General features: G+C 40.7%; 1 protein-coding gene across 1 annotated transcript in view; it reads right to left on the reverse strand.

The window, feature by feature from the left end:
- The window catches only part of LOC106878487 (uncharacterized), a 68,710-nt gene extending 54,104 nt beyond the window's left edge, over window positions 1-14,606 (reverse strand). The window contains exons 1-3 of the mRNA XM_089364170.1: window positions 14,492-14,606; window positions 3,756-3,819; window positions 1,168-1,317 (exon numbers count right to left, since the gene is read on the reverse strand). Of these exons, the coding sequence (XP_089220296.1) occupies window positions 1,168-1,317; window positions 3,756-3,819 (214 nt within the window). The 5' untranslated portion in view covers window positions 14,492-14,606. The remainder of the gene's footprint in view (window positions 1-1,167; window positions 1,318-3,755; window positions 3,820-14,491) is intronic.
- Between the last annotated feature and the right edge of the window lie 233 nt (window positions 14,607-14,839).

Below are 14,839 nucleotides of genomic sequence, written 5' to 3' on the forward strand. Positions count from 1 at the left end.
AGCACGCGAGAGTCAACTACATCATAAGAACCATCAAGGATAACAAATATAGATGGGCTAACAACATCACGCGACTGAAAGACAACGGCTGGACAATCAGGTTGACGGAATAGACACCAAGACAATGGACATTATCAAGAGGCCGACCAAAGACAAGATGGCAAGATGATCTCACTGGCTACTTGGGGTCATTGGGGCAACAACTGGCCAGAGACAGACAGCAGTGGAAGGAATCCAGGGAGGGGTTCCTTCTTCATGATTGATGACGTCCTGATTGAGGTTGAGAGTTTAAGCTTAGAATATTTGTTTGTTTTGCAGCAGTACTTGAATGTAAATAGGTCTTAATCTTCAAAGATAAGCAACTGATCAAGACAGAAACATTTAGTACTAAAAGGTAACTCGTATCTTTGGGATGTAGTTGTAGCAATATAATATGATGCAATATAATCTCATCGGAGATTGTGAGGCACAGATTTACAGAGAGTTTGAACGAAACTCTCGCAATATCACGTAAAAGCCATTTTTCCTAACATCACTCTTATACTTCCCAACTCACTGAGTGTTTCTCCATTTCTCTTACATATTCTCTAACACGCCTTCTATTCCCTAGCACTCCAATTCCCATACATTTTCTTATGTTTCTCACATTTTCTCACATCTACTCCTATAGCTCTCCGTTTGTTTCCTTCGCCTATCTATACGACTCTGCTAATCAGTGACCTCACTTTTCTTCAAACATAAGTAACAAGTTATTTGTTTCTCTCGGGTAGGTTATACGACCACAAAAGGACAGTTTTTCTATCACAAGATATGACAATTATGCCGTCTTTCTACAACGGAATATGAGTATTGAATATTCTGCAATCTATCACAAGGACATTGCTTGTCCTCTGTCTGTTTACTCAGGATCAAGTACATTGCTTGTTCTACATTATATTTCTACAACGGATCTGGGACTTTTCCCGCAGTACATGGACAGAGATCTTAAATTGAAACTGATCGTGTATTGATATTGGATATGAACAAACTTTGATTGGTTGTCAACAATAAGAGTTGACGGAAATATGGAATATAAAATACGATGACTTAGTACTCGTTTATAATTTTTACGAAATTCCAGTTACGAAACGGTACAAAAGAGACATTGAACAAATGGCCAATGCTTACCATCGCTTAAGCTAATACAACTTTGTACGGCTTCGACAAACTTTTCGTTTTTTCTGCAAGACAGCTCCACAATACTGGAAGAGTTACGCATGTAATATATACTATCATTTTTCACGTCAGCTATAAAGGGTCTGTCTTCACATGTAGTAGCTGAAAGAGAAAGAAAAAACTCATATTTAAAAGGACAAGTAGTAGTAGTGGTGGTGGTGGTGGTGGAAGTAGTAGTAGTAGTTTTGCAGGTTGGGATGGAGATGGGGGGAGGAAAGGAACAGTTTTTACAGTACATAATGGTTACATCTTTGTTATCGATCAACCTTGAAGGATGAATACAGAAGGCAAAAGGAGGGAGCTAAAAGCAGTACAAAAGAGCAATACCGGTTCTTCCAAACCACCTCCATTTTGTCCATTGTACTGCTGATTCTGTTTTGGTATTTCTAAGTCATAAAGACAGGCTTTGGAAGATTGTAGCGGTGGGGGTGGTTGTTAGTTGACACACAGGATGGACATTATCATGATGCGAGACATTCGTGCCTTTAAGTCAGTGGTTCCCAACCGAGGTTCATATAAGACTTTGTTGTTAAAGTTAATTTGCAATAAATTTGTCATACTTCTACAATTCACAAAATATCTTAACAAATTTTTTTATACAATTCCTATTAATATTTAATTATAAAAGTATAATATGGCGTGGCTGTATGGTAATAAGCCAGCTTCCCAACCACATGGTTTCGGATTCACTCTCACTGCGTGGCACCTAGGACTAGTGTCTTCTACTGTACCCTCGAGCCGAACCAAAGCCTTGTGAGTTCGTCTGGTAGAACAAAACTGAAATAAGCCAGTCATGTGTGTGTGTATGTGTGTGTGTTTTCCCCGACCACCACTCGACAACCGATGTTGGTGTGTTTACGTCCCCATAACTTAACGGGTCGGCAAAAGAACCCGATAGAATAGGTACCAGACTTTAAAAAAATAAAGTACTGGGGTTGATTCATTCGACTAAAAATTCTTCAAGGTGGTGCCCCAGCATGGCCGCAGTCTAATGACTGAAACAAATAAATGATGAAAGATGACTTTTTTTAGTTCATCGAACGGCTAAAGGAGTCGATCCGAGTAAAATAGAAATCAAAGATGGCTCACAGTTAAAAAATGGTTGAGAAACACTGCTTTTGGGTATTAATGTCGGAAGTGAAGTGACATATTTCAAACAAGGATTGTAACAGCCTTATTAGTCTCGAATTGTTGAATTTTACCCCCAGTAAATGCGATGCTCCTCACTAAACAAAGTTTGTTTTCATCTCAGAAAAAGTATGCTTTGCTTCGAAAACAAAATGGACTTTATACAACATGATTTTTGTTCTTGAGTAGCAACTGTTATTTTCTATTTGCTAATTCCTAAAGAGTATGAAAAATGGCTAATATTGCCTTCAAATTTTGTTTCTGTAACATTTATCCAAACCCCAAAGAATCTCTTCCAACACATGGATAATCCATTACAGTGTGTAGCATTTTTGTTCTTGTCTTTGTGGTCAATAACTGTTATTCTCTATTTGCTTTTATCTAGAAATCAAAGGAAATGAATACTATTCCCTTCAAACTTCGCTTTTGTAATCTGGACATCAATGTCTTGAAACTGACCTATATTCCATTATATTTCAGACAAAAAAAATCAGCGCTGAGTTGCTGAAGCAGAAATATCATTATATCAAGTATTCTACTCAATATCACATATTTGCTTGTCAGTTGCTTAAACTTAACCAGTTGAGCATGTCGCTTGGTGGCTGGAAATATGTGCATCTCTGATCAGGAGCAGAAGTGGGGGAGCAACACTGGTTGTCAAACGGTGAGGGGTGACAGACACAAATACAAAGCCAGACAGACACACACACACACACACATATGTGTGTGTGTGTATATATATAGGTAAGTTGGCGCAAACAGGAAGAATGGAACTCAAAATATGAGTATATGTATATTTTTATTAATATTTAGCAGAAGTAACTGAGTGATTCAAGGTCCGAGAGTTTCAGACATTGTTACGAGAAATTATCTAAATATAATTTCGTTCGTACAACACGAATTAGAACACCGTCCGCCAAATTCACTCACAAGGCTTTAGTTGGTTATTGTAGAAGACACTCGTCCAAAGTTCCACGCAGTGAGACTGAATCCAAAAACATATGGTTGGGAACCAAAGTTGTTAACACACAACCATGCCTGCGCTTATATCGATACTTTCAATAAATATCAAATTCTGAAGTATGATCATTAGGGAATCCAACATTCGAGAAATCGCTGAATCGTCAGAGCATATGAAAAAATGCACTGCGATACTTGATATGTTCTGAGTTCAAATCTTGTCAATGTCAACTTTATCTTTCATCCCTCCGGGGTCGATAGAATAAAGCTCCAGTTAAGTATTTGACTCGGTTTCATCAGTGGATACAAGCGTTTCACAGGTTTCTTCTTTAGAGCCCTTGACTCTGAAAAGGGCCAAAAGCCCTAGCCTATATCCTCTGATTAAACGCTGAAATATAAATTACAGCAACAAATAGAAACAAGACAACAGGCTTTATTAAAGTTCTACTTACTTGATACAAGGACATGGTGCATAGTTGCAAGTAGTGTCAGGGATAAAATAACAAACATCGTCATCTGGAACAGAGAAAGAAAGAAACGTAAGCTATAATAGTGGAGGTAACAGTGGTGTAGTATGTAGTATTTTCCTAGTAGTGATGATGATGACGATGATGATGATGATGATGATGATGATGATACTGGTGGTGGTGGTGGTTGCAGTTTTTTTTCCAAATAGCATTGGTTGTGCAGGTTCTTATAATTCTAGAAGAGTTCCTAAAAATGGTGCTGATGGTGGTGTTAGACCTAGTGGCGTTAGTGTTTATAGCTATTATAGAAATGACACAGAAATATTTCTTGTAGGAATGGTGGTAGCGAATAATAATAATAATAATAATAATAATAATAATAATAATAATAATAATAATAATAATAATAATAATACGCTACAAATGATAAACAGCTGGAAACACTACTACAGACAGTACATGGATTTACCAAAGAAATAGATATGAAATTTGGATTAGAAAAATGTGCCAAAGCAACCCTGATAAGAGGAAAACTAGTTAAGAGTAGCAACATCACACTAGATAAAGCCAATGAAATAAGAGAATTAGACCAAAGCCAGACATACAAATATTTAGGTATCAATGAACTATATAGGATACAACACACACAAATGAAAGAGAAAATAAAGAAAGAATACTATAGGCGAGTTAAATCAATACTGAAAACAGAGCTCAATGCTAAAAACAAGATAATAGGTATTAACACTTTAGCCGTGCCAGTTATAAGTTACAGCTACAATATCCTTAACTGGGCACTCACTATATGAACTAACCAAAATAGACAGGAAACCAAGAAAAATAATGACAGGATCTAGGATGCACCATCCAAAATCTGACATAGAAAGGCTATATATACAATGTATAGAAGGTGGTAGGGGTCTTATACAGCTTGAAAACTATTATAAAATAACCACCATAAGACTGCAAAAATACCTACTCCAGAAGCAAGGAAAACTAATACAAATAGCCACAAAACACGAGCAAAACAAAAAACTGTTTTCAGTATTTAAGGAAGCTGACAAATACAAACAAGAAATCATACTACCTAACAAATACGAAGAAGAAGAAGAAACAACAAAAGCTATAAAACAAATGAAATCCAAACTAAAACTAGAACAGCAACGGACCATGATAAAACGATGGCAAGAAAAGCCCCTACATAGTAAATACTGGACTAAACTAAATGCAAAAGAAATAGACAGAGAAAAATCATTACACACAGATAGAGAAATTAAGGCCAATTGGCCAGATATAGTTGTCAGAGATCATGAAGAAAAAAAAGGCTATTATTATTATTATTATTATTATTATTATTATTATTATTATTATTATTATTTCATTTATTGGCTGACATATAGGGGACAATACAGTAGGCGAGTAAACAGTTAAGAAAACAATAACAATAAACATTAAACAAGAAAAATCCAACAATGAAATTTCCCCAATGGGGAATGACCACCCAGGGTTGGTTCAGGCACCCAACCAATCCTGAACGACTGGACACTTCGACGGTACCCGGGAAGGGTACACTTCTCCTCAAATTTATCAGTCTACAGGCGCATTATTAGAGTAGGTCCACTCACACGGGCCATTTTTGCTACATTCACCCACCTTTCAGCAAATGTACTGAAGGGGCATCACTTCACTCTCCACCAAAATTTCGCTGCATCTCTGATGTTATCCAGAACCCAGAGCAAATACCAGCCTGACTGACTGAAGGAACAACATACCCTCCACCAAAAACTGAAGACACAAAAAATCCAAAGAATTACCGACCAATCACATGTCTCAACACCATCTACAAGTTCCTTACATCCATACTAACAGAACTCTATCCTTCCACAAGCTCAGAATGGCTATAAAAGGAATTCTTATGGCTGCAAAGATCAATTACTCATAAATAAAAGGATTGTAGAGAATTGCCGGCACTAAAAGAACCTGAGTATGACATGAATAGATTACAAGAAATTGTTTGATAGTATCCCACATAATTGGCTACTCAAGGTCCTTGAGATATATAAGATCTCTCTTGTCGTCTCCAAATTATTATAAGGTAGCATGACCAAGTGAAACACATGTCTCCTTCTAAACCAATGTAATGGGATGAGACAATCTAACACCACAAACATCAAACGAGGCATCTTTCAAGGTGACTCCCTCTTACCATTACTCTTTTGCATGGCACTGATCTCACTCTTAAACGCACTGAATAACATCAGGTGTGGGTTCATTATAGCAGCTCCATTATAGCAGCCGGATGGCGGCGCAATGGCCCAGTGGTTAGGGCAGCGGACTCGCGGTCATAGGATCGCGGTTTCGATTCCCAGACCGGGCGTTGTGAGTGTTTATTGAGCGAAAACACCTAAAGCTCCACGAGGCTCCAGCAGGGGATGGTGGTGAACTCTGCTGTACTCTTTCACCACAACTTTCTCTCACTCTTACTTTCTGTTTCTGTTGTGCCTGTAATTCAAAGGGTCAGCCTTATCACACTGTGTCACACTGAATATCCCCGAGAACTATGTTAAGGGTACACGTGTCTGTGGAGTGCTCAGCCACTTGCACGTTAATTTCACGAGCAGGCTATTCCATTGATCGGATCAACTGGAATCCCCGACGTCGTAAGCGACGGAGTGCCAACAACATATAGCAGCCGAGCTGCTATAATGAAGCCCTCTATTCCATATCGCCAGTCGCCAGATACTACCAAGCAAACATTCTTTAAAATGGTGCAGACCCTGCCTGCCACTTTTGTTGTGCAACCAGGAAAACAATTCTATGCTAGTTCTGTGCTAGCTTCAAATGAATACATTATTTGTCATGATAGACTTGGCCGGTATATATGCACTGGCACGTATGCCATAAGTCTGGACTCCCATATGAGAGGAACTGATGGAAACAGACGAGGGAGTGCTGGAAAGTTCCTGACTTTGGATAAAAGTAAATACAAGAGGAGCAGTTAATTATGATCTTATCCAGCCTATTCCCCTCTCACATTCACACACTTATAGTAGCGGTTCTTCGGTTTTTCTAAAGCCCTCTAAAAGAACTCGGAAGGTTAGGCCCTCAACTAGGCCCTTCAAGATTCCGTTAAAGCCAGGAACTTTTCAGTACCCCTTCGTACCCCTGAAATGAATACATTATTCGCCGCGATAGAGTTGGCCAGTATATGCACTGAATCATATCCCGTGAGTTTGGACTCCCATGTGAGAAGAACTGATGGGAACATAAGCTCACCAAAATAGGTGAAAATAAAGGGGTCACCATTCTTTGGGACTTTAGTATCCAAACCGATCATGCTATACAGGCCAGTAGACTAGATATTTTGGTGAAAAATCACGTTGACAAAACACGTCTGCTCATAGATATGCCAATGCCAGCAGACAGCAACACTTTTGTAAAATTATTTGAAAAATTAAGTAAATATAAGGACCTTGAGTGAAAGCGCGTGGCTTAGTGGTTAGGGTATTTGTTCGACTAAAGGCGGTGCTCCAGCATGGCTGCAGTCAAATGACTGAAACAAATAAAAGAATGTATTACATTCAGGCCGGCACTAATCTTAATACACGTGTCTTTATAAGACCGCTAAATCAGTGTACTTGTCGCACTAAGGCCACTAAATCCATAAGCTATAATGTAGCCACTAACCAATGCGCATATGGTATTGAGGACAATAATTCAGATGAATATGTCAGGTCAGAAAGGAAATTATTTGTTGTTGATAACTTTAGAAACCAGCACAACCCGGTCAGATGGTCGATGAGTAACCCGGCAACGTCACTCTAGTGTTACATCTCGGATTGTAAAGGGTAGATGGACGTCTTGATAAGGCTAAAAACATTATCTGTTAACAATGCTGGTGGTCCTCAACAATGAATCAACGGTCATCCATCAAACCTACGAATAGAGTGGTACTTCATTGAGGTTTTTTAGTCAGGCGTTACTGACAGAGTTGGCAAACATTGAGCCAAGTTATCTCTCTCAGGAGTAACGGCTTTGCTTTTCCGCTGAACCAGGGGTATCCAGGAGAGAGAAACCCCTTAACATGTACGAAGTTTACCCAAAGATGGTTTTTAACAGTCCTGGCTTTGTTTTTGTTTTCTTTTTTTTTCTTTTTCATCTCGTCAGAAAGGATAGACGCGTCATAACAAATATCTCAATGTGCTGCTTTGACATGACAAACTGTGTGTGTGTGTGTGTGTGTGTGTGTGTGTGTGTGTGTGTGTGTGTGTTGTGTGTTGAAAGCACTAATCCACATTAGTGTACTGTATTAAGAACGCAAACCAATATACTCATCTTACGAGAGGGTACTGAAAAGTTCTGTAGGGTCAGTAAATTATGATTTTATTCAACATATTCACCTCTCAGATTCACACACTTATTACAGCGGTTCTTCAGTTTTTCTAAGCCCTATAAAAGAAGCCGGAAGGTAGGGCCTCCAACTAGGTGATACGCTTAAGGCCAGGAACTTTTCGCGAAACCCTTAAAGCCAGGAACTTTCAGCACCTCCTCGTATATTCAGATTACAACAAACATGCTTGTGCTGTATTGAGGACAGCTATCTATATGTCACACTAGGCCAGTAATATTCTTTTCTACTATAGGCACAAGGCCTGAAATTTGTGGGGAGGAGACAAGTTGATTACGTCAACCCCAGTATTTCACTGGTACTCAATTTATCGATCCCGAAAGGATGAAAGGCAAAGTCGACCTCGGTGGAATTTGAACTCAGAACGTAGCGACGGCCGAAATACCGCTAAGCATTTCGTGCAGCGTGCTAAAGATTCTGCCAGCTCGCCGGCTTGCACTAGGCCAGTAATATATATGGGTACTTTGAGGACATAAATCTACATATAAGTGTTACAGGAGAGGCGCGTGGCTTAGTGGTTAGCTTGTTGGACTCGTGATCGTAAGATTGTGGTTTCAATTCTTGGATCGGGCGACGCGTTGTGTTCTTTAACAAAACACTTCATTTCATGTTGCTCCAGTCCACTCAGCTGACAAAAATGAGTAATCCTGCGACAGACTGGCGTCCCATCCAGGTCGGGAATTTATACGCCATGGAAACCTGAAACCGATCCTTATGAGTTGGCATGACTCGAGAACGAAACTTTACCTTTACTTTACTTCATATAAGTGTTACATTAAGGCCACAGATCTGTATATGTGTGTTTTATTAAAGACACTAATTCATATATGTATTATATTGATACAACTGGCACACATATACCGAAGGCTGTTTCATTCTTCGGCTAAGTACAGTTCTGCTATTCTTGAAGGTTATAGCTTGGAGAGACGTGTGTTACAACACATCCAAGATTAACTAATAGCAGTCTTCACTGCTATCTCTACAAAATCCCTGGAGTTATATGATTGTGGTGTTTTTTCCTGATTGGTCAGATCTGTGATCAAAAAGCGTTCCTGCGTTGACGACGAAGTCATATTTTCGAAAATAGTATATCTAGATCTTCTCTATCTCAGTTATTACAATATATCAGTCTGTCCCATATCAGTTCTTCTCTATGTGAAGATGTTTCGGGCCCCTCGCTCAATCCTTCGCCGTTTCTGGAAATAGGAACGCGATAAGTGGTTCCTCGCAATATTTCTCAGTGCTAGGTAGTAGCTGAGAGTGAGTGAGTGAGTGAATGAGTGAGTGAGTAAGTGAGTGAAGGAGAGGGAGAGAAGAATCGACTGGTATTTTATTTATCGATTCTGAAAGGATGAAAGGTAAAGCTGACATCGGCGAGATTTGAACTCAAGGTGCAAAGATCTAGAAAGGGAGGATCTTTTTTAAAACGGGGGCCACATTTTTCATTAATGTTTTACGTAGTGTTTTTGGTACCGAAAGACTTTCAAACTTCGTATACTTATCTATTTTGTGTTATAGAACAGAAAAATATTTTTGTATTCGAATTTATTTCATGTAAAAAATTGTCTTATTTCGATAATTTCAACCAATCACTGACAAGTATTCGGTTGTTTACCTTTACTCCTTTGGCTCATTAAGCGATGTAAAGCGTATTTAATCTCCATACCTTCGTTTTATTTGCTTTTTTCATTTTAAGTTTGCTTTAACCCTAACCTTAACCCTAACCCTAACCCTAACCCTAACCCTAGGGTTAGGGTTAGGGTTAGGGTTAATTGTTTCAGAATCGTTTGTTTATGTAGTCGGCACTTAATGTATATCGGCTGAATGGACGTCAGTGATTGGTTGAAATTACAGAAATATGACAACTTTAACATGGAATAATTTATGGATTTCTTTTTTTTTAAGAAAACTAAGAGAAAAAGATGTTTTATATGACACATTCTACCAGTGTTCCAAGTTTCAAAGTGTTTCGTTAATGAAAAATGTGGCCCCCGTTTTAAAAAAGATCCGAAAGGGATTCTGTTTGACTCTCTAACGACTTTTCAATTGACCCCCTATTCCTATAACTATACGGCTGCTATTTCTAGTAAGTCGAGTGACCTCTTAGAGGTGTCCAAGTTTTTCAGGAGCTTTCATTACCATGAGCTAAGACGTATAGCCTTGTGGTTAAGATTTTTGGTTTATGATCATTAGATTGTAGATTCAATTTCAGGACAGGGCGATGTGTGGTGTCCTTGTGCAAAACACTTCATTTAATATTGCTTCTGTCTCTTCGGTTGTATAGATTACTAGCCGAATACTGGTGCTACTGTCTTCCTTCAACAGTTACGTCTTGGATGTTCTGATGAATCAGTGGGGTAAAGGTAGAGAACGTGCCTATGTCTCCTCTTGACTGCACAGACACCGAAAAAATTAGAGAAAGCTCGCTTGTGACGGCTACCTGTAATTTTATTTTCATTATCGAGCCTTGTTGGACACCGAACTGGTAGAGTTGGACAAAATGCTTAGAGGCATTCCTTCTGGCTTTTTACGTTCTGAGTTCAAATTCCACCGAAGTCGAGTTTGCCTTTCATTCTTTCGAAGACGATAAAAGATAATTAACACTTGGTTCGATTTTCTCGACTAAAACCTTTCAAGGCATTAGCCCAGAAGGACCGTAGTCCAGTGACTGAAACAAGTAAAAGATAACAGAACCATTTTATTGATGCAAATGTACAATCGTTCCGAAATTTAATCCCAAACATTTGATCCTAAAAGGATATCAAATGTATTTAATTTAACGAATTTGAAAGCATAGAAGGCAAAATGAACTTGGCAAGATTTGATCTCAGAATGTAAAGGGATGTGATGAACGAAATATACAGTTGTCAGATAAATTCGTTCGTTCCCCACCAATTTATTTCAATCCTTTCCAATTCTATTTGAAGTGACACGAATAAATATTTTTATCGTAATGCTTTATGTTTTTTGCTTTTTGTGCTGTTTCTTTATTTTTTTTTTTTTTGTAACTTCAACTTTTGGATATCGTTTTTGAAATCTGAATACATTTTCACCTCTTTTCAGACATGATGAAGTGCCAAGTACGCTATTGACAGCACCTAAAAGGTGCTTCTTTTCCATTCACCATGGTAAATGGAACTTTGGCCAAGAAGGATTTGATGACATCATTCGGTATATCTATCTATCTATCTTAGGAACCATCGTTAACAACCGCTGGTGGTTTGCCCTGAAAATGGCAATTAAATCGGAATCTATTAGGTTTAGTAAAGAACTAGCGATAGATCGAAATAGAGTAGAGGGAGACTTACACCTCGACCAACACCTCAACGCCAAACACGAAGGTTGCGTCGTCAGAGCTAAAATGCGTGCCTTAAGGAACGAAGGGATCGAAGCTGCGCGAGAAGCCCGGGTGGCGGAGGCGCAACGCGGTAACAGAGCCACCATTCGGTCTCTAATCGATGAACAGGGATGTAGTTTGCTCGAACCCGAAAGGATGTGTGGGGCCTTTCAACAGCACTTTTCTCGACTGTTCGGTGCGAGCGGTGGGTCGGAACGCAGGATGGACTTCACTGCCTACCTGACCGGCCTGCCGCGGCTCTCGGCGGGAGAGGCAGAGTGTTGTGAGGGTCCCATCACAGCTGCTGAAGTAAGGGATGCTATGGCGGGCTGCGCGAGGGATAAGTCGCCTGGATTGGATGGTCTACCCTACGAGCTGTATTGTCAAATGCCAGACTTGTTTGGCGACCTCTTGGCATCAGTCTACTGCAACTGGCAACAAAACGGGAGAATTCCCGGTTTCGTGAGCCGAGGTGCAGTGACATTGCTGAAGAAAGACCCAAACAAAGGGAATTTTATAGATAATTTCAGGCCCATCACTCTGCTCAACGCAGATTTGAAAATTTTGGCCAAAGTAATAGCCGAGAGGTTGGCGCTTGTCATCGATAAACTGGTCGACAGGGCGCAAACATGCGCCGTGCCGGGCAGAAGTATCCATGACAACCTCCACCTCATGCGCTACATCATGGACAGGGTAGTTAAGGATCCTGGCATGGGTGGGGCGCTGATCAATTTAGATCAATCTAAAGCCTTCGATAGGGTCGACCATCGATACCTGGCGGCCGTCCTCAGGGCAGCTGGCTTTGGTCCCGTCTTCCGCGGTTGGATCGCTGCCTTGTATAGCGGCATCCGATCGGTAATTCGGGTAAACGGTCACCTGTCAAAACTGTTCGACATCACGCGTTCGGTCCGTCAGGGATGTCCCCTGTCGGCGCTTCTGTATGTATTGACGCTCGAACCACTACTGCGGAAGCTGGCGACACTGAGGGGTATCCCATGAGAGCTGGGTTGCGGGACGAGCGTGTCTGCATATGCGGACGATGTCACCGTCATAGTGTCGAGCGAAAAGCACGTCGAGATGCTAGGCGAAACACTTAAAGAATACGAAACGGTGACAGGAGCAAAAATTAACCCGGAAAAGTCAGTGGGTTTGTTACTCGGCACCTGGAGAAGCAAGCCCATACCGTCCAACAGTGACTCCGTAGTGGGACGCTGGACGGACGGACCGGTTAAACTGCTCGGGGTCTGATTCAGTCCGGACCTCCAAATGGATAAGAACTGGGACGAGATCACCAGTAGAGTGATCAAACTCAGCCAAACAGGGGCTGAGAGAAAGTTATCTCTAAAAGGCCGGGCGGAGGTGGCTAATGTTTATATCGCATCAGTCATCGATTACCGCCTGACCGTCGTGCCTTGTCCCGATGCCACCATCACGAAACTAGAAAGCATACTTTTCCGCTTTCTGTGGAAGGGTGGCGTTCCGATGGTGAGGCGATCCATTTGCTGTCAACAACCGTTACGTGGAGGACTGGGGATGCCGTGGTTAATGATGCGCAGACATGCGCTGAGACTGCGGCATCTCTGGAACTTCATTGACGACAGTGAACAGGTGTGGGCGCCGTTTGTGAGGCACGCCTTCCCGCAGCTCGTCTCACTCACCGAACTGCAAACATGGATCAGGAAGAGACCGAAACTGGGCGATTGGCACCGCGAGTGTCGCCAAGCTCTACAACAGCTCTGCCGTCCGGGATCAAACTTGTGCAACTTCCAAACGACCAATGCGTTCTATAGAGGACTAGTGGAGGGGAGGTCTGACGACACTCTCGGGGCAAACCTGGGTGTCGACGAGAAATTCCTAACCCGCCTTTTCAAGACGACGTTCGGGCCGGGACCTATGGATAATTTCCAGAGATCCCTGGCTTGGCAATGCTATCGAGACGCACTACCAGTTCGAGAGAAAATCTACAGACACGGTTCGAAAACCACCGGACCGACCTGCCCGAGATGCGGTCAGAGCGACGAAACCGTTCTGCACGCACTCGTGCAGTGTCCAGATATTTCAGAGCTGTGGACCTTCGTCGAACGGCTGTTGTCGCGTGTGGGACGAGCCCACTTATCAGCCGAGTCTATCGTGAATATTGTTCCGCCACCTTCCTTTAAACGGGAAGGAAAAACGGTTTTTGTAACACTGATAGCTATGGCAAAAGAATGCGTGTGGTGGACGCGTTTGAAAGGTCTACAAACAAACACTTTCCTCTCTGGTCAGTCCCTCGTCAACTTTTTCAAGTACCACTTGAAAAGGAGGATGAGGATAGAGAGGAAAGTGTTGTCGAATGAAAGTTTCAATAAAAAATGGGTAAATGTGGCAAGAATGGTAAGAATGAAAGACGACACCATTTTAAGCATAGACTTGTAACAAAAAGAGACAAAAAGAGAGAAGGTACTTACTTTCATGTACCTTTAAAAAAAAAAGCCTGAGGTGACCGTGGTCTTTTCCGTAGGCTTTTCTCTCCACGGATAAACCTAATCTGTTCCCCGTTTTTTACATCGACTGTGATACACGATCCCTATTGATCGCCCCACCCCCACCCCCACCCACGTTTTTTTTTGTTTTTTTTTTTCTTCCCGCGATCCTTTTTGATCGAAATTATCCCCCCCCCCCAAGAAAAGCTCTACTTTGTAATTTGTCCATTTTCTGTATTTAGCCCTGTGTGGCTATAATAAAAAGATATCTTACATAAATATTGTTTCGAATGTATACAGTATTACACATTTATTTTCTCGCATAGATACAAAACCAACATTTTAGAAGAGGGTGCAGGAAATTATATTGATCCTCGGTATTTCACTGATACATTATTTTGTCGATTTTGGAAGAATGAAAACAAAGGGGGCCTGGGTAGATGTGCCATAAAAGGAAAGGGGTGAAAGAATCGATTAAGAGGTGAAAATATTTGACTTGAAAAATGCTAAGACTTACCTTAATCTGTTTTTAATTCTTTCAAACTATATAATATGGTATATGAAAAAAAAAGCACCCGTTCTTCGAGCTTTGTACACCCCTGTCTACTCTTTTATTCATACCTCTTGATTTTATATCGGCAGACAAACTTGACAGACAGACAGACAGACAGACAGACAAATTGACAGATAGATAGATAGATAGATAGATAGATAGATTGAGTGAGTGAGAGGTATATACATAATACGTACGTACGTACGTAAAGCAGACTGATTGGTTGTTTATGTGGTTGTTTGATTGTTGCAAAGCTCGATAAATAGATTGAATGATAAGCAAATAAATAAATAGATAGATAGATAGATAGAT

Source organism: Octopus bimaculoides, chromosome 16 (genome assembly GCF_046866305.1).
Source record: "Octopus bimaculoides isolate indiv1 chromosome 16, ASM4686630v1, whole genome shotgun sequence".
Taxonomy (NCBI): domain Eukaryota; kingdom Metazoa; phylum Mollusca; class Cephalopoda; order Octopoda; family Octopodidae; genus Octopus; species Octopus bimaculoides.